This window comes from Sturnus vulgaris, chromosome 1 (genome assembly GCF_052056855.1).
Source record: "Sturnus vulgaris isolate bStuVul1 chromosome 1, bStuVul1.hap1, whole genome shotgun sequence".
In the NCBI taxonomy this organism is placed as follows: domain Eukaryota; kingdom Metazoa; phylum Chordata; class Aves; order Passeriformes; family Sturnidae; genus Sturnus; species Sturnus vulgaris.
Window position 1 is genome coordinate 144,710,835 of NC_142243.1, and position 24,050 is coordinate 144,734,884.

The 24,050-nt window shown below is 38.7% G+C and overlaps 1 protein-coding gene across 3 annotated transcripts; it reads left to right on the plus strand.

The window, feature by feature from the left end:
* The first annotated feature begins 343 nt into the window (after nt 1–343).
* Nucleotides 344–23,692, plus strand: TBC1D31 (TBC1 domain family member 31). Of its 3 annotated transcripts, XM_088178924.1 has the most exons (22): nt 397–475; nt 2,780–2,926; nt 3,481–3,596; nt 5,457–5,635; nt 7,938–8,089; nt 8,509–8,668; nt 8,901–9,101; nt 10,268–10,444; nt 11,236–11,315; nt 11,418–11,564; nt 11,833–11,966; nt 12,939–13,072; nt 13,655–13,834; nt 14,821–15,053; nt 15,653–15,805; nt 16,965–17,100; nt 18,010–18,102; nt 19,809–19,949; nt 20,769–20,963; nt 21,380–21,530; nt 22,548–22,664; nt 23,326–23,692. In XM_088178924.1, the coding sequence occupies exons 1-22, from the start codon at nt 399–401 to the stop codon at nt 23,469–23,471; spliced, it is 3,249 nt and encodes a 1,082-aa protein (XP_088035050.1). In that variant the 5' UTR covers nt 397–398; the 3' UTR covers nt 23,472–23,692. The 3 variants fall into 3 exon arrangements, with proteins under 3 accessions (XP_088035065.1, XP_088035050.1, XP_088035059.1); XM_088178939.1 differs by lacking the exon at nt 7,938–8,089 and having other exon boundaries at nt 344–475; XM_088178933.1 differs by lacking the exon at nt 10,268–10,444.
* Nucleotides 23,693–24,050: the final 358 nt, after the last annotated feature.

Genomic DNA, 24,050 nt, shown 5'->3' on the forward strand with positions numbered 1-24,050 from the left:
GCGCGGGAAACAGGAGGGAACCGGCAGCAATGCCTGCAAAAGCCATGTTCTGAGTGACCTGTTGCACTGCGTTATAAACTCATTTGCCTGCGAGGACGCGATGTTTTCACTCGTTTTTACTTCGTTACCAGGCGCTGGCCGCGTTCCGCCCTCCCCTCGCCTCCCCTCCCCCGGCCTCCGCGCGACGCCCGCGAGGGAAACTACAACTCCCAGCAGCCCGTGAGGCCGCAGTTGGAGCGGTTCCATTCCCGATATATGAGGGGGGAGGTCTCGCGCTCCTTCCGGCTCTTTCCCCATTGGTGAAGCGGGAGCGGGCTGTACCACGGGTGCGGCGCCCCCCGGCGCGGAGCGTGGGCGGAGCCCTGAGGGCAGCGCGGGAGCGGCGGCGCCGGGCAGGGATGGAGCGCTGCGATCTGAGCGAGCGGCGGCGGGGGCGCATCTGGACCCGCAGGGCGGGGGCGGCCGCACCGCGGGGGTAACGGGGCCGGGCCGGGGGGAGCGGCTGCCCGAGAGGAGCGGGCGGACGGGGCAGGGCCGGCCCGGGCCCACCTGAGCCTCTGCAGGGTGGTTGAACTGGCAGCCCGCGTTAGATAACGAAAGGAGCACGTTCCCCTTGAATTACAGAACCGCTACTGTTGGAAGGGGCCTCTGGAGATCATCCAGTCCAATCCTGCTGCCAAGGCAGGGTCACCTAGAACAGGTTACATAGGAGCACGTCCAGGCGGGCTTGGAATGTCTCCAGAGAGGGAGACTCCACGACCTCCCTGAACAGCCTGTTTGGTGCTCTGCCATCCTCAACGTGAACAGGTTCTTCCTCCTGTTGTGGTGAAACGTTTATGTTTTAGTTTAAGGCCATTGTTCCTCCTCCCGTCGCTGAGCACCACCGAAAAGAGTCTGACACAATCCTCTTTGAGATACTTATATTTATTAATGAGATGCTCTCTTGAAGGCAGAGCAGGTCCCCAAGGATGCTGTGAAACCTCTGTGCTCAGGCTGCTCAGCTTGGCTGGGCACTTATTCCTGTTCAGTGCTTCCGTTCTAGTTGTATTGAATAAAATGCCATGGGGGAATTCAAAGAAATTGTAAATACTGCCTGGTGTAAGCTGAAGAGCAGCAGCACAAATGCTGCTTTGAGGACCTCTGCCCTGGAGGACTCTGGAGGCAGCCCCATGAACTCCTGACTCTGTTCTCCTGGCTTAGTTTAGTGGCAGGGAAACTTTTGAAAGGCAGAGAGTGACATTGAAAAGGTTTTGGGAGGTGCTATAGCTGCAGTGATAAAAGTACTTATGTTTCAGGGTGGTTTTAGAAGCAGAAGTCATACTGCATTTGTTAGGGTCTTTAATGTCATAATCCCACACAAACATCACTAGATTTTGATTACAATTTAAAATATTTTATCGTTCTAGTTTCAGTTTTATGGCCCTTTTATTGAAGAAAATAATACTTTTAACAGTGAGGTGCAATTAGTTTTATCTATAGTCTGTACCATGGCTGTATGACTTTATTCTGGTGTTCACTCAGCCTTTGTAACATACCCCCACAGTCCCGTGAAGGTGCTGGGTAGCATATTCTGTGTCTCAGAGAGCTATCAGCATCTTACATAACCATAGTCAGAGCGCTCTGCAAGTGCTCTGCAGTCTTTAATCAGCCTGCCAATATCCAGCACAGTTTTGGTGTTTAGTTTACCTATGAATTTACATCCAAGTGATGATACAAAATGATTAGCTTGCTTAATGTTAGGCAGTAAATCCAGGAATAGCAGATCTTCCAAATCTCAATGTCCTGTTTCCTGGAAAAACCTTCCTATTATAGCTCATTCTGCACATTTCTGCATCTGGCTTCATTTTATGTGGACAGCACCATACAAGGATAGAAGTGGAAAACTGGAAACTTTTGTTCTATAATAGCTCAGATTAATAGAAATAAAAAGGGCTTTCTTCATAGGATCATTGAATGGTTTGGAGTGGAAGGGGCCTTAAAGATCATTTAGTTCCAACCCCTTACCATGGGCCTGGACACCTTCCACTAGACCAGGTTGCTCAGAGGACAATCCAACCTGGCCTTGAGCACTTCCAGGAATGGAGCATCCAGAACTTCTCTAGGGAGCCTGATTGTCTCACTACCCTCACAGTAAAGGATTTTTTCCTAATGTCTAATGTAAACCTACTCTCTTTCAGTTTGAAGCCATTCATCCTTGTCCTGTCATTCCAGGCCTTTATAAAAAGTCTCTCTCCACCTTTCTTGTAGGCTTCTTTCAGGTATTGGAAGGCCACTGTTAGGTTACCTCAGAGCCTTTTCTTTTCCAAGCTTAACAATCCCAATGCTTTGAAGACTGAAAAGAAGTGATATTAAAGCTGATTTTCTCCACATCTAATCAGAGTGGTTTCTTACAGTAATGCACAGCTTCTCAGTTTTCTAGAACACTTCTCTGCAGTGGTAATGATGAGCCAGGTTCCTTGCAGAGTGTTGAATTGGGCTTTTAGATACATCAGCATGTATTAATGTTATTCATTAATAGTGGAAATCAGGTAACCAGGAACCACACAAAAGGATTGTGAATGGTGAATTTCCCCAGTCTGCTTTACATGTCTCCTACCTACTTTCCAACCCAGTGAATTACTTCCTTTGTAGTATATTTTCAATATTAGAAATACATGGGTTTCATGGAAGATTTTTCAGAGAACGTGGAAAATCAGAAACACTTTAATCCTATATCTTGCAGATATAAATGGTAATAAAATGATGGTAAGCATGGCTGTTTTGCTGGCTTTCTTCACAGAGTTATAGTGAACATCATTCACAGTGTCCAAGGGTACCATTCAAAGACAGTACATTTCCTGAATGTGGCTTTCAACCGTTCTGGGGATTCTCTCCTCGCTGGAGACCGCCAAGGAAATATATATGTTTTTGACTTGAATGGGAACAGGTAAGAATATTTCTATCAAGACTTAATAATTGCCTGTAGCATTCAGGGGTGTGGAACTTGCCTGGACAGGATCCCACAGGTCAGGTTTTAACTAGATAGTTTTAAATAGGTAATAGTTTGCTCAGGTCTGAAACTTCAACCCAGTGTCTTGTATAGGCTCCCTAAATGTTATTTCATTAGTTCAGCTGCTCAAAAAGATCAAAGGCTTGCAACTGTAAACTGAACAGCAATGCCACAGAACTGAAGTGCTACCACCAGAAGTTATTCTCGGGCTAATACAGATCAATGAATGAGCCAGAAATTACAGTAGACTAGACCTAGTGTTTGCATTTGCAGAAATACATCCACCAGTCTTTTAGCAGTTTACTACTGAGTTTTAAAATATTAGCACTGATTTTTAGATCTATTATAATTGGATATGATTTCCTTACTCTCTCCTTTGGAGTTTGTTTTTTCTCTCTGAAATGTATTGAAACTGATTAAGTTATTACTTCACTTGGCATTAAATGCACCAAAGTTTCCTAACAGAATCAGAATGTCTTATTTTTAAATAGGTTCAACCTTGTTCAGAGAACAATGCAGGCTTGCACTGCTTTGGCATTTAATCTTCGCAGAAAGACAGAGTTCCTTGTGGCTTTGGCAGATTATTCTATTAAGTGCTTTGATACAGGTAAGGAGAAATTTCAAGGCTTAAATGCTATCTGCATTGGCAAGAAAACTTACTTAATTTTAATTTTGATCTTAAATTTTGGGATAGTTTGTTTTATGGAAATTATGCTATGTATTTCATGCCATCTGTCTGAAAAAGAAAAGTTTGGGCTCATGTTGGCTATAGTCCTTGGGTAAATGAACCTAAATGAACCCTTTGCTTTGCCAAAGTTACTTATTCCCACTGAGTCATGCAGGCATCTGTTTAACTGAAGTCCACCACAGGATTGTAGTTAGGTATGTTGCCTTTTTTTTTAAGCGATTTTTTAGATGTTTACTTAGAATGAGGTAGTCTATTAAAATAAAGCCAAAACCAGTTGATAGTATGATAGTTTGCAACTGAACAAGTTATTAACTATATTTACAGTAAAATATTTGAACAAAGTGACAATGTACACTAAAAGAAATATCAATACTTTTGAATATTCAAGTGGTTCTATATCCTTATTCAAAAATAGTATTAAAAATGAACATCACAGCTGTATGTCTCTGTCTTGATTAGAAGCTAAATAGTGAAGGGCAGTGACAATTCTTTCTTCATAAATTATTCTTTACCTATTAGAAAATGCAGTTTTAATGTCTCCATTATATCCAAATATTATCTGGATTTAAATATTTTTGAAAAGCTGTAGGAATCACTCATCTACAGTTTTAGGGTCTGAGTTTGAGATTATCTGTCAAGATTTTAGTGCAGCACAATGTTCCTCAAAATACTGGAAGAGTCAAAGTTAAGGATTTCAGACCTTTTCTGCACTTTTTCTCTTACTTGTAACAACAGCAAGACCAAACTTAGATGTTTGGATGCACTTAGAGAAATCTTTATTACTCCAGAGAGTACTGCACGTTTATATGGTACTGTTTCCAGATATCAAGTCATACTGAAGAATGTTCTAAAATATGAATGGTACTCACCTAAGTCAGTTCAGTTCCTTAGGGTATTAGACAATACTTACCTGACGGGCTCCATCCCCTTATTTAGAAGACATACTCTCTAATCCCATGTCACCTCTCAAGTGATGATGGCTTTAAGCACTCCATTGTCTGTAAGCACAGCAGAAAGTTTGGCTGTTAGTCTTTATGAGCTGCTTTACAGCCATTTCCTATCTTTGATGCCACAGCAGTAGCTGGAACCACCCCGTGGGCTGCCAGGCAAACCACCCAGTGTAAACAGTGTAATTGCCACGAGTGCAGTTTGGTTGCTGAGGGAAGATTAGTGGTCATGCAGTCACAAGTGGGAGACATTGTAGTCAGAGAACCATTTCCTTAGAATGCAGTGCACAGCACAAAAATGGTCCAAAAGAATTAATGAGCTGTTGCTTTCTGACTCTTGCCTTTCTATAGTCATAGCCCGTTGTCATTAAACCTTTCTTCTTTGCACCTGTAAATAGTTGTGTAATCATTCACGCATTCTGTCCACAAGTAAAAACAAGTGCAGCATTCTGACTAGAACATTCAGTCAGCTTCTGTGGGTGTTCACATCAGATATTCTGTGAGGCATGCTGGACTTAACTGATCACATTGTTCATGCCTTTTTAAGATTGAGTTTTAGGCTAAATTAAACAAGTCTGTGCACGTTGGCTTTCTGTGCAGAACTGAGCATAACTTATAAAATCTGTTATTTCGAGATGAGAAGATTGTGCGTCTCTAAAGTATAGTAGCTATGTGAAGACTGATAGCTTTGTTTGTTGTGTGTTGGGTTGTGATGGCAGATGGATATACACTAGTTATGTTTAGAAGTCTCTTTCACAGCACAGTGTTGACAATAAAGTAGTAGTTGTTCCACTTTGAATGACTTTCGTATCTTTTTCATCAACTTCTGCAGGAACCCAGGAGCTAGTTAGTTGGATGAGAGGCCATGAATCTTCAGTGTCTTCCATCTCTGTCCATGGCTCGGGCAAGTATGCCATCACTACTTCCACTGATACAGCTCAGCTGTGGGACTTGGACACCTTTCAAAGAATAAGAAAGCTGAATGTTCGTCAGTCTGTGGGTATACAAAAAGTGAGTAAAGAGTGAACAAGCACACCACAGTAGGTATACCATCACATATTAAAATCACATTACTTGTAAATAGTCTTTAAAATACAGCTGAATCTTTTTTATCATCTTTGGGCATCTCAACTGTCATCTTACCACATCACCCAGACCACTGAAGTAATGACTCAGTAGTTGCAGAGATCTGCTGGGAACCTTTAAGGAACCTCCATCTTTAGAGATACTCAAAACTTGCTTGGACATGACCTTGACTAACCCAATTTAACTTGGAAGTTGGAACCATCTTCTAGGTTGATCTTGCATTAGCCTAGGATGGGCTCAGAGGACCTGTGTAAATTGATTCCAACCTGAATGGTAGTGGAATTTAAGGGTGTTGTTAAAAAAACTGTTTTGGTGTCATAATGATAATTTCAAACAGTCACCACCACCTGCCCCATTCAGCTTCTTATTCCAAAGCTCTTCTGTCTGTGCATGCAAAGTGCTGAATGTGGAAACAAACGAGGCTGAAAAGGAACTCAGGAAAATAAAATCATTGCTTTTAGCCCAGTGTTTTCTTTGCTGTACAGACACACTGCACAGGGAACAGCATGGGATGAGAAGGATGACATGTTTGTGTCAGGGAGTGTTTTAAGTAGGTCTCCCTTAGCATTATACTGTTTTAAACAGATCTGCCTGCGCCACCAAATGTCACACTTTGGTCTAAGTACTAGAGAAAGTCCTGACCAAGTGCCTGAGCATGGCTTGCACACGTGCTGCCCTGCAGTGAATAGTCTGACAAACACCACTTCAAACTAAGGTTCTCATCAGGCTGGCCACTAAAAAGCCATGCTGCTTTTGCACAGAACAAGGCTATTCATTTAAGTGTCCTCACCCAGTTTTGGGTCAGGCAGAAATCCTGTCAGCTTAAAATAGTCACCTAGCAATTACTCTGTGGAAGATCATCCATAAATTTTTGCTTGTTTGTTTTATTAAAACTGTTGTGTAGCGTATGTTGCTAAAATAATTAGAACATCTTCCCTCCAAAGATGAATGCATTTCTGTAGTGTAAACAAGATTTTCTACTGCTCAGTATCTTTCTTTGTGTAGGCTATGTGTAGGGACTTCTTATTGGTAAGTGGCTCTTGGAATTTGGTAGGATCAGTTGCAATATGGAAACAACCTTTAAAGCCAAACACTAGTGATTATTATTGAATTAATAGGTCACATTTGGGAATCAAGAGCTTGCTCTCTTGGTTTAGTGATACCATTTCTTATAGGACATTGTGCAAGTGATCTAGATTACATTTTCCTGTCTTTAGAATAATGGTATTTATTCTCATGCCACGATCTAAAACATACCAATAATAAGTGCTTTACTGAAGTTCAGATTTATTACTGGACCATACAGGCCTGACACTCAGTGTGCAAAGCTGAATTCTTGCTTATTCTCTGAGCCAGTGTAGCAGTGTCACACCCATTTTTTGTGCTTTTTGATGCCTCTTAAGCGCAGTTGCACTCCAGCTTACACCTTCTGTTAGATTGGTAGGGGGCAAAGCTAATTTAAAAGGATAGAGACTGAGGTGCAGAGTGAACAGACAGCAGGTGAGACAAATGAGAATACAACACATCTACAATGACTGTTTCCAAAGCATCACTGTTTATTCAACAGCTGCTTGTGACCATCCTGTGGTATTTTTCTATGGCAAAGCAGAAGATTAGCAACTGGTACTCCAGTTCACCAGAATTCATCTGCTCTCAATTCATTGTCTAGTCTTCCTCAGGGTCCCTGAAGGAGGACAGACAGCTCAGTCTCAGACTCTGGTAGTTGACTCTTTTCCCCACAGGTTACTTTTGCTCCCTGTCAAGTGACTCATTTGGCCTGAATGTCCAATTTTCAGTCACTAAGATGAAACCCAGCCCACATATCCATATTTCCAGATTTTTAAGGCCACAAGAAATCATTCTGACCAAAACTATGAATTTTGTAGCACTGACTTAATCTCAGCCAGTGATATCCCCAGCGTTTATACTGTGTCCCCTCTGCAGTCATCAGAAACAATGAAGTTTAACAGTCATAAAAACAAGACAGATAAAATTTAACAGTTGTTTCAGTGAGTTAAATGGGCTTAGCAAAGGTACAACACGTTTTAACCAGTGCAGGGAGAGCACACCTACTCCTCTCTAGGCTGTCACAGGGGACAGGGACTGGCTTGCCCACTTACAGTAATAGCCACACCTGCCATGTTTTATTTTGCCATGCACGTTGGTTAATTTAAAATGTACTTCCTTGACAACATCCCATTTTTTTTTCTTTTCCATATTCTTCCAGGTTTTTTTTCTTCCATTGAGTAACACCATTCTCAGCTGTTTCAAAGATAATTCTGTTTTTGCATGGGAATTTGATACTCTTCACTGTAAATACCAGTTGCCAACTGCTATAGAAGGTTCTGTATTATTTTATAAGGTGTTTGCAGTTACCAGGTAAATTGCTATTTTAAACATTCTAAAGGCAGACTATAAAAATTGTGGTTTTAAACAGGTTCTCTTTCCTTTTGTGTAATACTTTGTGAAAGTATTGAGCTATATACTATGATAAGCTTTTGAACTCTGCTGTGACTGATACTTTCAGCAAGGATCAATAGTAGTTTTTATTATAGTCCCCTAAAAGTTGAAATAAATTAGGTTGATTTTTAGTAGCCACTAAAATAAGGTTTAAACTATCCTTTACTGAAGCAAATTGTATTATTTAGGAACTATTTTGTTCTTTCAAGAGAGTATCACAGGAATAATGGCTGATTCAAAAGTGATTTGAGGGCATAGAACAAAATGAACAATCTCTCTTTTTATCTAACACTAATTTAAATGATACTGTGCTGATGGAAGCTTTACCTGTGATCCAGGGATGGTCGGACTTTGGTAGCTGGTGGGAAATCAAATCATCTTCACTTGTGGAGTTTGGAATTGAAGCAGTTGATAAGAATAATCCAGATGCCTGAGAAAGTGCGAGCTGTACGTCACCTGGAATTCCTCCCTGACAGTTTTGATGGGGGCTCCAGTCAGGTCAGTTTTTTCATAAAACTTAAGACAAGAGTATTTGGTTACTGGATTCAACGCCTATACTTGGAGGGCTTTTGGGGGGCACTGGGGATATAGAGGAACTATACTTTCCAAAAGGAAAGTTACTGTGCTGTTACAGTTGCTCCTTTAGCTTAAAGGAATGTTGTTGCTGAATTGAGTATTCCACTTTGCTTTACGTTGGCAGTATTAATGGATGAATCCTTTTAACTTATAGGTCCTTGGAGTGTTAAGTCAAGATAATATTATGAGATTTATCAATACAGAAACATGCAAACTTCTTTTTGACATTGGGAGTCCTGAAGAGGGAATTAGTACAGCAGCGATTAGCCCCAATGGACAGTATATTGCCTCAGTAATGAAAAATGGAAGCCTTAACTTATACAGTGTCCAAGCTTTGACTCAAGAAGAAAATAAGGTAGAGTATTTTAAATTTCTTAAAATAGCAGTAAGTCCCCTTAATGGTGGTATTTGTCTGCATATGTTTTACATCAGCAGTAGTTTGCAGATATGTGTTGAAGTGCTGCTTTTAACAATAAAGTAATTTGTAGTTTCTTTCACAGTTCCTACAGCCTGTCAGGTAATTTGATGTTTTTAAGATTATTATTGTGTTACTGGTGTTGAAAGGGGGAGATGGTATTTCTTTCTATACCAATTTGTGTGTATCAATTTCTTTTTGTAATGGAGTTTTTGAGGAGATAGAAACAGAGTAATTGTGCCTCTTCTATTCCATTTCCTATAGGAAATGTTTTGCAACTAATGCTCTCAAACTGTGGGCATGAATGGTGTTTTTGTTACTGTGGTCTTGTTCTTCTTACTGTGTTATTGGATACCAGCACTCATCATTTATGGCACAATCATACACTCCTAATCCTTCCTGAATAACAAACATTCTAAATACCAGTTCTTATTTTATTATATTAATTTATTAATGAGAGTCAGGTTTCTAAATACAGACTTCCATATATCTTTAATCACCATGTCTTTGAAGTAAACAGTAACCAGCTCTGGATAATGATGGAGCTGGAGCTGAGGAAGGATGTATAAAGATGTCACACGCATTCCATTTGCACTTTTGCTGACGGTTTGACATGAACTGGGATATCCACTTTGTCACTTGCTTTCACAATCTCCAGCACTGAATTAATTAATACCTGCCTGACACTGAAGACTAATTAAAGTTTGTAAAGGTCTTCTGTATTCTTTTAACTAGTGCTATAGAAATGCAAAGTATTTTAATGACATTGAGAAACACACTAAAGTAAATAACCTGAACAGTACATGATACACATCTATACTATCCTAATTATATTTTTACTGTTTGCGAAGCAAGGAAATAACATGATGTTTGAATTAGCTTGGAAGCTACATAAACCTTCTCATACTTAGAGCAGTTTTATTCATGGACATTATTTTTCAGGAGTGTACAATCTAGATCTGTTTATTTACAGTATAAATGTGTTTCTAGTCTTCTTTTTATGGCCATCAGACTCAAAAATGTGGCATATAAAATAAACAATAAATTATATTTCTGTGTAATCTGAATTACAAGATTTTAACCAAGTTATTTGTACTTAATACTAGCCTCCACCATTCATGTTCAAAGTTGTAGAAGATGGGCCCAAGTACACACCAGAGGCAACTAAACTGATCACAAAAGTGACTTCAGGAAGGTCAGAGGGACCATGGAAATCTAAACAAAGCAAAATTCAAACTAGATTGCTAAAACTGCAAGAAAATACATCACTTGAAAATAAAGAGGTAGGAAGAAGTTGCAGATATTTTGTCCTTCAGTCTGCAATGTTTTTATTTCATTGCCATTTGCTTTAAAAATAAATTTAGGCACTGATGCACTTGGATATTTGAGCAGAGCAGGCATTAAGAAAATTTTAGTACCATTTTCTCTCTCTATTTATTTACTCCTGCAGTATGTGACAGAGCCAGAGCTGCCCTGCCTCCAGCCTGGGGTGCCTCTGCAGTTGTTCAGGCAACTTGTGACACATTTGGTATTTGCTAGATCTGATCTGCTTCCCTGCAGAAAGCAAACTGGCACCTCTAAAATGTCTGCCTAGAATCCATTTCCTTATTTCCTTCATTGTTTAGAAGATTAATTACTGTTACATTTATTCCTGTCTGTCATCACAGCACCATTTTCTCTCTCTGTATCTTGTGCCTTTGATGAATATATATATATTTATGTATTATATATTATATATATATTCCTGTTTATGTGTCACCATATAATCTATTTCTTATGTTAGTACTTTTTGGTTTGCTATATCCATCATTTAATAGTACACAGTTCAGTCAGTTTGGATCTGATCTGCTTCTGACTGAAATCAATGGCAGATGTTCTTTGAGTTTAGGAGACAATAATGTTTTGAATTATCTTTTTTTTGTTGTTAAAGTTCCTAGGACTATGGAACAGACAGCAATATACATTTGATTTTTTTTTTTATACTATGTGATAAACTTCAATATTTAGCTGCTCTCATGGAGAGTGCAAAGAAAGAGAAAGTGGTTACATTTACTGTTGATCCCCTGTTTTGTAGAACGAATTGCCAGGTGGATTGGACAAGAAACGTCTGCAGGCCTTATTGAAAGGATTTGGAGAATATCCAGCTAAGTACAGGTGTTTTTTGTGTGCATGTTCATGCTTGCACAAAATAAAATTGCTTGTGTTTACTGCCCATGAAAAAGAATTTCCTTGACTAAGGCTACATTTTAATTGCAGGATGTTTGTTTGGCGTTCCTTATTACAACTTCCTGAAAACCACTTGGCATTCAGTAGCCTGATAGATAGGGGAATCCACAGTGCATTCATAAATATTCAGAAAGAGTATCCTATCAAAAGCAGGAAACTGCTGAGAGTTCTACAGAGGTAAAATATATATTTCTATTTATTTAAATATTACAGATTTATATTTTCATAAAGTCATCTGAAATGTATCCAGTAGCTGGAAGCAGCTGTAAGAAAAATTCTAAAATGACCTAGTAGTGCCCTCATGCAATTTTGTTTTGGTAACTTGTACAATCCTGCATATCTTGAAGTTCACAGTCTTTCTATGTTGTGGTTGTAAAGTACATATTGAATTTTTGTTCGATTTTGGATCAATGTTTTCTACACATTTGTTTGCCTCTATGTACAGGACCTTGTCATGTCTTGCTCACTGGTCTGCTATCTTTGCTGAGACACCTTACATGCCTTTGCTAGCATTCCCATTTGTAAAATTATTCCAGAACAACCAGATGATCTGCTTTGAAGTTGTTGCTACCGTAGTAGGTAAGCAGTGATTTTAAAAACTCAAATATTCTGCAACATGTTTAAGTTTTCCAATGCAAAAGAGCTTTTCCTGCTGAAGTGAATAAGTTATTTCCTTATTTAGAGGTCACCAAGGTGTTACCAGGAATTAATATGGAGCTTAAAACAAAAACCTCAAAATATGAGGTTTCCTTTTGCAGTTTTTCTAGCAAAAAGTTACCAGTTTTAACAGTGTTTGTAAAGTCTGATTGAAATATACCTAGAATTTGCAAACGCAAATGTATCTTGCATAATTATATCATAATAATTAAGTCTCTGAGACATGGGAGTAGTCACAGCCACGCACCCCACCTGCAACCTGCTCCCACTCAACAGAGAATGATCTCTTTAAAGATTTTACCCTGTTTAGTTGTCCTGAGCATGTGGTAACTCAAGACTAGACATTTGTCTGAACACTGACTGTGGCTATCTTCTGAAGAAATATAAATTAAAGTTGTAGTTGTTGCAGCTGCTGCTAAGTGTACAGAAGATACGTGCTGCCAAGCATACATACCCACTTTGCAGCCACATGCTGTTGATTAATAAGTATCCAAGTATCCACGAATTATTCTTAGTACATTAAAAATTACTTGATCCACACTGTAGTTTTGTGAGACAGAACTTCTGGTGGAAGTACTCCCATCTGCTTCCCATGCCTTAGTCCCACAGCTCACAGATTTTTTTTTTCACTTTATATTTGAGCCAGATTAGTTCTTCAGTCTGGTTCACAGTGTACTGACACAAAAACTCATGCCAGTACCGCTGGAGAAGCAGTGTACTGTGGGAATGGTTTAGGAATACTCAGAAAGAGAAGAGATGGGAGTATCTTAAATAGGTTTTGCTGCCTGAAATAACATCTTAAAGGCATCAGTTTTATAGCCAAACTTCAAGATTGTCATGAGTCTTTTGCTCGGGATTACAGTGGATTGTATTCAGCTTCTTGTTCTCTTTCAGTTAATTTTTGTCAGCACTGGTTTGAGTACTTTCCCAATCCTCCAGTTAATGTCCTTAGTATGATGGAAAATGTTTTGGCACATCATGACAAAGAACTACTTCAACATTTAGTAAAATACAATGTGACTTCACAGGTAATATTCAAGACAGCTTTTGTATACAAAAATATACTGTAAGAAAAAATAGTGTGCTAGCTTTTATTTTGATGTATTTTTAGTTTGGGAGAGTTTTCATTAAATAACAGTGAATTATGTGGGAGTATAAAGAATATATCATTGCTTTCCTGTTGTTTTTCCTTGTCCATGATCATATATATGGTACTTTAGTTCTTTAGAAGTTCTTTGCTTTCAAGTCCACATTGCTTAAAAATCTCTCATCACATTATAAATGGACCCATTTTTTTAACATAGACATAAGTGTGATGAATTAATTTTGTAATCCCTGTTTATCATTAGGGATGATTTTAGCGTCACAAATCAAAACAGAATATTTAGACATCCAGTGAAATATGAAATGTATTTGTAACCACCCCTGATTAACTTTGAATGTTTAGAGTGGGTGATGAAACTTATCTTGAAATGTTCTAGCTTATTTTCTCTTTCTTTCATAAATGAATAGATCCTTGGTATAAGGCAAGAAAAATCGTATTATTTCTTTAAAAGGGACAGTAGAATTGTACTAATGGATTATTTTGTCAATTTTCCCCAATAATTTAGGTTTATGCTTGGCCTCTCCTAGAAACACTACTATCTGAGGTTCTAACAAGAGAAGAATGGCTGAAAGTCTTCGACAATATTTTCTCCAACCATCCTTCATACTTTCTAATGGTTGTCGTTGCTTATATTATATGTTCCAGAGCCCCATTGCTCCACTGTAATCAAGCAGCAGATTTTGAGGTAAACATCTTCATATTTAAGTCAGTCATGTGGAAAAGATGTATAAAACATTGTATCTGTTGTTAGACAGGTTACAAGGAGATCAATTTCCACATTAATATCTGGTACTTGACAAATACACAATAAATGAGTAAAACATTGAGCAGTTTCCTGCAGTTTCATGCAAGGAGAACTTTAAAAGCTCTCATAAGCTTTCTAATGTCACTAAAAGCCATTTTAAAAATGTCAGTAGTTCATCAAGCACAAAATAATTCTGTCTCTTTTTTGAGGATCTAGTATGGACTTCTGCCTCTGGGGACAATACACAATAATTCTGTGATGTTGTTTCATTATCCTCTTGTCAGATTTTCAAAATGAGGCAGTATTGTTGGATGTTCTCTGAAGCTAAATTAAAAAGTTTCCTTATGTTTAATGTTCCTTGGGAAGAGGATTCTTTTTCTTATGAAAATATCTCTGCAGGCAAACAAAGGGTTCCACCTCTAAAGTGTGCTTATGAGCAGTTTGACTGACATCAAGCAGAGAACATTATTGCTATGTTTAATAATGACTATTTAGAGATTTTCTTGGTGGATAAGATCTTTGACAGGAAGAATAGTTATGCAAGAGGAGAAACTTCTGAGCTTCATGGCTGAACACTGAAAGTTGAGGCAGGTTTATCCAGTGGTAGGAGTCACTGTTGGACACTCTAAATTGACACTCAGCTTCCCAAATCCCTTATACAGCTGCCATTTGAAGAGAAGGAAAAGAACCAAAGCATCTTTTCCCACCTTAAAGAAGTTTGGCTCAAATCACTTGAGCTGGTGATGTTTTATGAATTCGTGGGGAAAACTTGAAAAACTTTTAAAATTAACTGTTGAAATACAGATCTCGCTAATTTTCCTGATTATTCCCAAATAGGTGTATTAAAAATAAATATATATTTATGTAAAAATACATAAAAGTGCATAATCTTGTGTAGAATGTAAATGGCAGCATGTCTCTTACAGTATTTCTTTCATCATCGTAACAACGTGGACATAAATGTTGTGATTAAGGAAGCCTATCATCTTATGGAGGCCACACCACTGGATATCCATCCACAGCATATGCTTGATGACTTCACACCACTTACAAAAGGACAGTACCCTATATTTAATAAATATCCCATGTTCATTGTGGATTATCAAGCTCAGGAACTGGAGAAGATCAGACAGGATGAAATTGAATACTTGCGAGAGAGGTATTAGTGGGAAATGGAAGACAGACTGGGAAGGACAGGTGGACATAATTGCCTTTGTATGTTGTAATGTGTATGCTTGAGAAGAGAGAGAAGAAGATTCAGGAAAAGGACTTTAAATAGCTGCTAAAGGTTGAGAGTAACTTGGTTTGACATGGTTTTACATTAAATCATTAGTCTTAAGTAAAAAAAGGTTAATAATTAGCAGAAGATTTTGGACCACAGGTCACCAAACTTGGAAGCTCATAGCCAGAGCCTAAGCCTCTGTTGACCTTGTGGAGTCCAAGTTTTGAAGGGCCAGGAGTTCTTAGCTTGCTATTGAAATCAGTGGGTACCATGATGCCAAGGCACCCTTAGGAACCACTTTTTGTTAAAAATGTGAGGAAAAAAGTACCTGCACTCATCTGTAATGCCCTGTTGTCTCTAACAGTCAATACTGTAACTCTTCCTCATGTACTTTGTCACTGCAAAGGGGATGCCATATTCTTTCATGTCATCTCATTTCAACAGTTACTAGCTAGTACTGTCATCGATTTCAAAGTAATCAAGTAATTTCTTGATACTTGGTTTGAATGATTAACATGTGACCTCCTTCCATGTAGACAATTAGCACATGAATCAGAAGCCAAAGCACAGGAACAGAAAGCAGAAGATGAAGTCTGGTATCGAAAGCAGAAATTACTTCAAGAAGCTAAAGAACAGAGGCGAAAAATACTACAGGAAGAAGAAGAGAAGTTGGCAGAAGAGAGGCAGAGGTACTAGAATATAGGAAGCATTAGGGGTCTGGCTACTGTAGCCTGCTATTACATTTTTAACCACTAATTTGTATAAATTGTAATGTGGGATAACTGTGGTCTGGTGGGTCATATTTTGGTGTGGAAATTAAGTGATCTGGGCTGTATTACTGCCTCACCTATTACTCCCTGGAGGGAATGCAGCAGATTAGAGGTCAAGTCACATCTTATTTTTGTCTCAGCTCCCAACTATTTGTCTAGTTCCTTCGGATTGGGAAGTCTCTTAAACAGTCAATTGCTGTGTGCCTGCACACTGAGACTTCAGACTTGCATTGTGGGCAGACCCACACTGCAGATATGAGAGTGGCTTATAGGATCAGTGACTGTACCCAGTCTTGGATTTCTAGTGGATCTAGAAAAACGACTGCTTTGTGTATCAGTTGATAAGCAAAGAGTGGTGATAGTAATAAAACTGAACTGTACAGTTGTGAAGGTTTAAGGGAATGTCAACATCTCATAGTTTCTTAGATGAACAGCAGGTAATCATGGAATCATTTAAGTTGAAAATTACCTTTAAGATCAACAAGTCTAGTGGTTAACCCAGCACTGCCAACTTCACCGCTAAGCCATGTCCCCAACCACCACGTTTTTGAGCACATCTCCTAAACCTCTGTAGCCCACAGAGTTGTTTTTTTAAAAAAGGACAGCAGGCCTTTATTTACAAACTAATCCTTGAGTTTGTGATTTTGTTCCTTGAAAGAGTTTGATATTTACCAAATAAACTTGAGACTAATTTTGTGCAGCAAGAGGTACCAGGACACTGGCAGTTATTCTAAGGCCTAGTTTCCAGTTTTGGATCCTTGCAACATTAAACTAGGACTTATTAAAGTGGGGCAGAAACAGGGCACAGGACTTCAAAGCTTAACTGGAGATACTGCCATTGGAAGATGTGTATCTTCTAATACACATGTGAAGATGTGAATTTAATTTTGTCTCATAAATGAAAACTGGACAATTTACAGGAATGAAAGCAACTGTCCTAAGCTTTGTTAAGCTGGAGATGAGCTCATAGTAATTAATGGCTAATTGCATTGCATGTTTATGCTCTTTGGTACTGACCTTTTACACATACAGTATTATTTCTGTTATTTGTTTATTTCTGTTTATTTTGGCCTTAAAGGCTTGCTGCTCTGAAAAGAGAACTGAAAGTAAAGGAACTGCAACTTTTAGACGCTTCAAGAAGGCGTTTTCTGAACTACCAGCAAGATCAGCTTCAAATGGAACTGAAACGTCTCGATAACGAAATTGCAAGAAAGGTTGAGTATTGCTCAAGCAATTCTTTTCTATAAGGTTTAATATGGTAAATAAACAAGGAAAAAATGCATAGCTAAAATTGTAGTTGATATACTGTGATTTGTGAGCCCAGAGGTGTATTTAGCATGAGGCAGACTGCTTTAAGTGGTAAGTGCATAATTTAACAGTTTTATTTGGCACTTAGTATGTTCCACTGGCTTGCTTTAACTGGCAAAATTCCTGAGAAAAGCCAGATTCACCTGGCAGTGTTGAAAAATATAATGAGCTCCTTAAAGGACTAGTGAATACTCAGCTGTCTGTGGGCTGTACATCCAGATTGCAAATTAACTCTGCCATTGATTGAGAGGCTCCACAGTGGCCTCTGGCCAGGCCTGGCTCTGCTTCCAAATCACTAACCCGGGCACCATGGCATGCAGGTGCTGGGAATGGAAGCTTTTGCAACTCATGGGCACATATTGAGCCTTTGCAGGGCTATTCCTTGTGTCTCAACAACACACTTTGCAGAGCACAGTGCAGCTGTGTGGCTTTTTCTGCAGTCAGGAAACTGTAACACTCCTTAGCTCCAGCACAGCACAGGTTCTGCCAGGTGCAAAACAGCCACTTCCCCTTCTGCCTACTGTCCTCCACAGCATTCTGGCTTCAGAGACTCCTTACTCGATTCAGAGCTGCATCTGGCAGGTTTTTAGCATCAGTTCAAGACTGGTATTCCCTAACAGCTTGGATGCAAAACTCTTTTATGCCTCTTATTCACCTTGCCCTTTGCTTTTGTTATGCAGTATTTTCCATTCTTCATATGACAGAAAGTTAAGCAGAACTTAGGGGTGTGGGGGCTTGGACTTTTTTTTTTATAATGATTTTTAAAGCAGAAGAATTTCTTTATCGTATTTCCATGTGTTTCTCTTCTCCACAAGGCATCTATGAGAGAGCAGGAAACAGCTGCTGCTGTTCAGGATGTAGAACTACGATGGATGGAACTTGAATCACAAAAACAGCTTTTTGAACAGGTAATTATTGCAGAACTATACTAAATACAAATATGTAATGGTTCTTCCTTTGAAGGTTTTGGATTTGACTGTATTCATTCAACCACACCTTGTGAGAAGAAATGGAGGCCTGGCTTTTTTCTCTTTTTTCTCTTTAATTTTTTTAGAATAAATCTTCTGTTGATAAAAATGTTACCACAACTCACTGTTATCTTGAGGAGTTTTGGGTGAAAATACTCCTATCCTCCCCATTTTATTCTTTTCTTGTGCTGAGGTATAATTTAGTTGGTGCAAGGTTTAGGTGTGGGCTCAGCTGCTTGAGGGAAGTGAGGAACATGTAAATAAGAAGTTAAGTGTATAACAATGTGTTCCTCATCCAGAAACTCCCACCTTTTCATCTGTGATATCCAGACATATCTGCATTTTCTGGAGAGAACAGTATAGCAGATTGATGTTGGTGATGAAAAAATGTCTAATTGCCAACAACATCATTAAGGAAAAAGGAGTGGATGGTTCATCAGGAATGTGCAGTTCCTTTCTGAAATGACGGATTTATTCAGAAATATGGCTATTCAGTAATAAACGGCTTTAATCAGTAATTCTCTTTAAAGTAAAAATTTAGTTAATTATTATAAATTACTGCAAAGCAAGGATGCCAGTGGAAGGTTTTAGAAATGTTCATTTTGATTAAAAGTCCTCAGTTAAGTGTTCAGAAATCATAGCTCTATGTACTCATCTTGAGTATGTGTAGATGCAATGGAATAAAGGAGAAGTAGACATCCAGCTCTCTGACCCTCATTTTGAGACGTATCACCTTATATTTGTTTTTTTTAAAGCTTTTGGTCATAAACTTTTTATAATCCATACTGAGTATGACTAGGCTAAATTTCTGTTAGCATTTATTTATTCAATACACAGCCAGCTGTATTGTGGCTACATAACACAAACCAGGCTAAGCTCATTTGTATTCCAGTACATGTAAAGTCAGCTCTCTGGGGGAACTAATTCTACAGTGATCATCCTCTCTAGGCTGGAAAGGTAGCAATTATTTAACTAGCTGAGGATCTCTGTTTGCCCACAAGACTCTGTGCAGACAGGCTTTGCCTGCACTGTTGAGGGTCCCTACTCCAGCTTCAAAGGATGTTGACTTTGCCTCAGTTGCTCAATAGATTCCTACACGCCTGGGAAGGGGTTACAGCTGTTGCAGAAAATTGTGTAGATGTGCCCTGGTGAATGTGAAGAAAAGGTGGTGAGCTAAAATGCTGTTTCTAGATCTGCCGCCGGGTTGTACTACTTTGGCAAATCATCTCTGTGTTCAAGCTGCAGATGTGTTTATTGTAAGTGCAGGGACATGAAACACAATTTGTAGTTATGAAACATTTTGAGGTTTTGGTTAAAATTTGCCATAAATTGCAGAATATTTTCATGATGAATCTAGTTCATTTAGGTTGGAATTCTGCTTTTATTTGCCACAGTAATCTGGAGAATGGAATTACATCCCCTTTCATGACTCAGGCCACTGTTATGATTCATGCTTCATCTAATTCCAAGTGGATAAAACAGCAGGGTCTATGACTTTCTTGGATAGTTATGATATGTAGTGGGATGAGATGTGTGGATATATTCAAATACTAGTTTAATGAAATTTTAATAAATGTTAAGGAGATGGAATTACCAATGTGAGCTAGTAGCTTAGCAACAATAATTTTTGTTTGTGTGCTTGGCAGCATATAATCAAAGACCAAGAGGCAGTTACAAAGGAAATGAAAGAAGAGGTGGAAGCCCATCGAAGAAAGGTGGATCTGGAAGATCAGCGTGTTCAGAGATTGATAGAAATAGATAGAGAAGAAATACAGAAAGCTCTTACAGTAAGATGATTGGATCTTAACATATGTTCTGGGAAGTCTATATGCTGAGTTATACAAGTAGTACTGGTAAATGGTATTTTTACTGTAATTAACTAGTTCAAGTTAATATGAAAATATTTTCTAAAGAAATCTAATTTCTAGATATCTATATTAATAGATTAGGATTCTGTTTAAAGTTTTGAGATTTCCAAAAATCTGACTGAAGTGTCCAAACATCTGTATAATATTGAAATTCTCTGGACCTGCCAGAAATATTAGCTTTTGGTTTTTTCCACTTCTCAAAACTTAGAAAGCATATAAGTCTCAAAAGTGCTTTTCAAAACAAGTCATTCTCCTGATAAGGAACATGTTTTGTGTGTAACCATAACGAAATAAAAGATAGCCTCAAAGGAGATCTCAGTTAGTAGTACTTGGCAGGAAATTCAGCTGTAGAAGCTGTCTTCTAGATCACTGTAATGAATGTGTGTAGCTTGACATTAGAAATTGCTCAGATTTTCAAGCTCAGAACTTTTAACTTCACAGTTGGAAAAATAGTTGCAGCTATCCCACTGCCCATATGCTTGGCATCTGCATTTGTATATTGTCTAGAAATAAACATATGGATCTGAATTTTTGTAAACAGCATTTAATTTTTGGAAGCAGATGGATGTGGGTGAAAGTATTGGCATTCAGGTTTCAATCTTATGTCAGCTGCACCTGTTGGTGAGTGGCTCTAACAGGGACATCTGACAGGGACACTCAGTTTGTCCTGCCTGGTCTGTAGGTAAGGCTGTGCAGTTGGAATAGACTGGATTTCTGGTAAGAAAGGTGTTTTATTAGGTGGCTGAAGAAAATTTAGCCAAAGCTGAGCAGAAGCACATTGACACCAACTGGAAGCTGCAAGCACAGCGGAGACTCAGGTGGGATGACCAGGACCGGGAGAAGTCCTACAGAGAGATTGTCAAGCTCCTGCATGACAACAGGGTGAAAGAAGCTGAACTGCTGAAGGCCATGAGGGAGACAGAAGAAAAAAAGGTATTTGCATAATTTATTTTTCTAAGTGGATCTGGCAAAAATATAACTGTGTTTTACCTGTAATAGGGAGTGCAGAAAGCTGAAATGTATTAGAGAAATATTTTGTTAGAGCTCTCCTTTTCTGTTTTGACTGGAAGTTTTTGGAAGCCCAAGAGTGAATTGGTAAGGATGTTTTAGCCTTAGGAAAGCATATTCCTATTTCTGTAAGTTGCTCTCATTTTTATTCTCTGACCCAGGACTTTTACCTTTCTCCAGATATTTGAATGAGACATTTTTCAAAATGAAACCTTCACACAGCTTACTAAAATATTTTGAATTTAGGGTGAAGTGTAATCTGTAATAATACAGGTGGTTTTATTTGTTGGTTTTTCCTTGCAATACATCTGTTGAAGACATTTAATATTTCTCTTGCACAGTGGGAAGATGTTGCACACAATGAAGCTCAGCTGGAGCAAGAACAGAAGGCGGCTGCTGCTGCAGATGGGCAGAGGAAGCAGTTCTTAGATGACAAAATGAATGATGCATTAGAATTGGCTGAGAAGCTGCAAAGGGAGGATGGCTCTTTTGGTGAGCATGTAGATAATACAGTTCTGTGTGGAAGTTGGCATGAAGCATTCAATGACTGAATACAAATGAACTGTGCAATATTTGGAATAAACTTAAGCATAACTCCTTTACCAAGCACTCCATAAGTGCTTTTTGGCAATATTCTTTCATGAAACAAAGGTATCTGTTTTCCAAAGCCAGACTTGGAAAGAAGTCTCAGTTTGATATCAATCAAACACAGCAATATAAACGGCATTTTTGGTAGGAGCACAGGTTTAGCTCATCTTAAAACTATTGTAAAATCACATCCATTAGAAATTTTCTGTCAAATAATGTTGTCCTGGGATGACATACAGTATTATACCAAGAAGTGGCTTTTCCAAGTGTTTGTTGAAAAAAAAAAAGAAACCAAACAAACCCCAACACATTTAGGTGCTTCCAGAATTGGCCAGTACAGTCTTCTCAGGTGCAGCATTTGTGTGTTTTTGCAGGTATTTCTCCTATTTCCCCACCATACTTCCAAGGCTCACATAAAATTAGTGATTAATATTAGGGTTAGATGATTACTATTGCTTTGGGCAAACTTTTTCAGCCTTTGTCCTTACTTACCTAATGTTGTAGTATGGAGTAATTTGCAACTGTGCATAATTAAAATGGGTGGCTCCTAAAACTACAAGCATGAGTAGCCATATTCCATATGATCTTAGTGGCCTATTTGTCAGAAGATTAATTATATAGGAAGAAACAGCACATGTAATTTCTTAAAGAGCTGTAATTTCTTAAAGGGAATTTTAAGAAATTAATGAAATTACAGAGCTGTAATTCCTTAAAATGAAATGCAGTGATGCATAGCTTTGACCCGAAGAGTAGAAACATTGACCTCTAATTCTGAGCAAATTGTACTTGCCATTAACTGGAGTGGGTGATTGTTCTAGCTTTGCTTCCTGGAGAAAAACTGTTTCACCTCCAGCTAGAAAAATTCACTAGAAACTTCAATATTTTTAATTTACAAGGAACCCTTCTTTCCATTTCCCACAGAGAGACTTCGTGATTTAAAGGCCAGGTGTACAGAAAGAGAGGTTGAAGTCCAGCAGGTGCCAAGGTCTGGAAATGTCTGTCTCAATGATTTGTCTACATTAGCATCATCACCACACAGTAAGTTTCTAAGTTAGGAGTCTCTTTCACATTTAGTTTCAGAGCATTGTGGGAACACCTGGCTGTGTGATTGAGTCATTAGTTGTGTAGGCGTTTAGCAGATAGTAAACCAGTTTATTGTTGTTTTCTTTCATACCTACAGAAGATGTCTTTGCTACCACAGGTGGCACAGGTAGGAAGTGCCTGAAGTGTGTCACATTATGAGAGTGGTTCTAGTAAACCTCAGCCTAGTTTAGTTGCATTCTGACCTGATCGTTTTGCCTGTGCTTTTCCTATCTTCATAGCAGTTTATGATTTGGGAATGTTGAGAGGATCTAGAGCTGTCTTTCATCAAAATCTGACTGGGAGTTATAGTCAAGAATTAGTCTAATTTCCTCTGGCCTGTCTTAGCTACTCTGACAGTGAAAGCACAGTTTAAATTCCAATGCACCTTATGTACAAAAGTCTGCAGGCAATGGGAACCTCTGGACCTGCTGCAGCCCCCATTAGCATCTGACCTGGTAGCCAACAGAGGCACCACTTTCAAAGAACTTGCTCTTACCAGTCTGAGGGCTGCCTCACATCCAGTGGTACTGCCAGAGATGTCTGCTTTCCCTTTCCAACAGGTATTTGTAGTGTTTATGGAAAACCACTAGTTGCAATGTTGTTTCTTGTACTTCAGTGTCTTCAAACAGAGGACGAGCAGAACTGGCACGTCAGGAGCGGGAGCTGATGGCAGAAGTCTGGCAGCTCAGACAAAGGCTCATCTCACAGGCCCAAGCCAGACACCCTCCAGCTCGTTTCCCAGCTACAACGTGGTCACCTTGAGATGATTTGCTCTAGACCTTAGCTGTACTTTCATATTATTAATCAGTGAAAAGCTAAATATGTATAGTGTGATTCAGGATGGATCATAGACTGTTTATTAAAGGCTTTTGGAGAGTCTTCTATATTTTAATATAAGAATAAAATCCTAGGTAGAAAATACATCTTTTGTTTGTAACTTTGTTATTTTTTACTTCTAAAATAAACTCATTTTTTACCATTAAGTTACTGAGTGCGCAGTATTGGTATATTTCATTTTTTTCTGGTTGCTATCCTGACTTGAAGAAACAAACCACTGTTAAAATGTTGGTTTTGTCAGTGATGTGTAAGTGGATTCTACAAGTTGCAGCAGGGAAATTTGCAATTAGAGAAAAAAATCATTTCCAGCAAGAGCCAAACATTGAAACGAAGGCCCAGAGAGGGTATGGAGCACCTGCTGCTGGACATGTGTGTAGTTGTTACACATATTGGCAGGTTTATTTCATGAGAAAGAATGGTGAGAGAGGATCTAAACCCCTTGCTCTTCGTAGTTCTTGTGGTACTGATGGCTAATGCTTTTGACCCAAAAGTCAAGAACATTAT

Excerpts from the sequence above, each read along its gene's own strand:
- TBC1D31 (XM_088178924.1), top strand. The coding sequence starts at position 399 with ATGGAGCGCTGCGATCTGAGCGAGCGGCGGCGGGGGCGCATCTGGACC. Across the intron at positions 9,102-10,267 it reads TGACTCAAGAAGAAAATAAG|CCTCCACCATTCATGTTCAA; the intron begins GTAGAGTATTTT and ends ACTTAATACTAG. Across the intron at positions 15,054-15,652 it reads ATTGAATACTTGCGAGAGAG|ACAATTAGCACATGAATCAG; the intron begins GTATTAGTGGGA and ends CCTTCCATGTAG.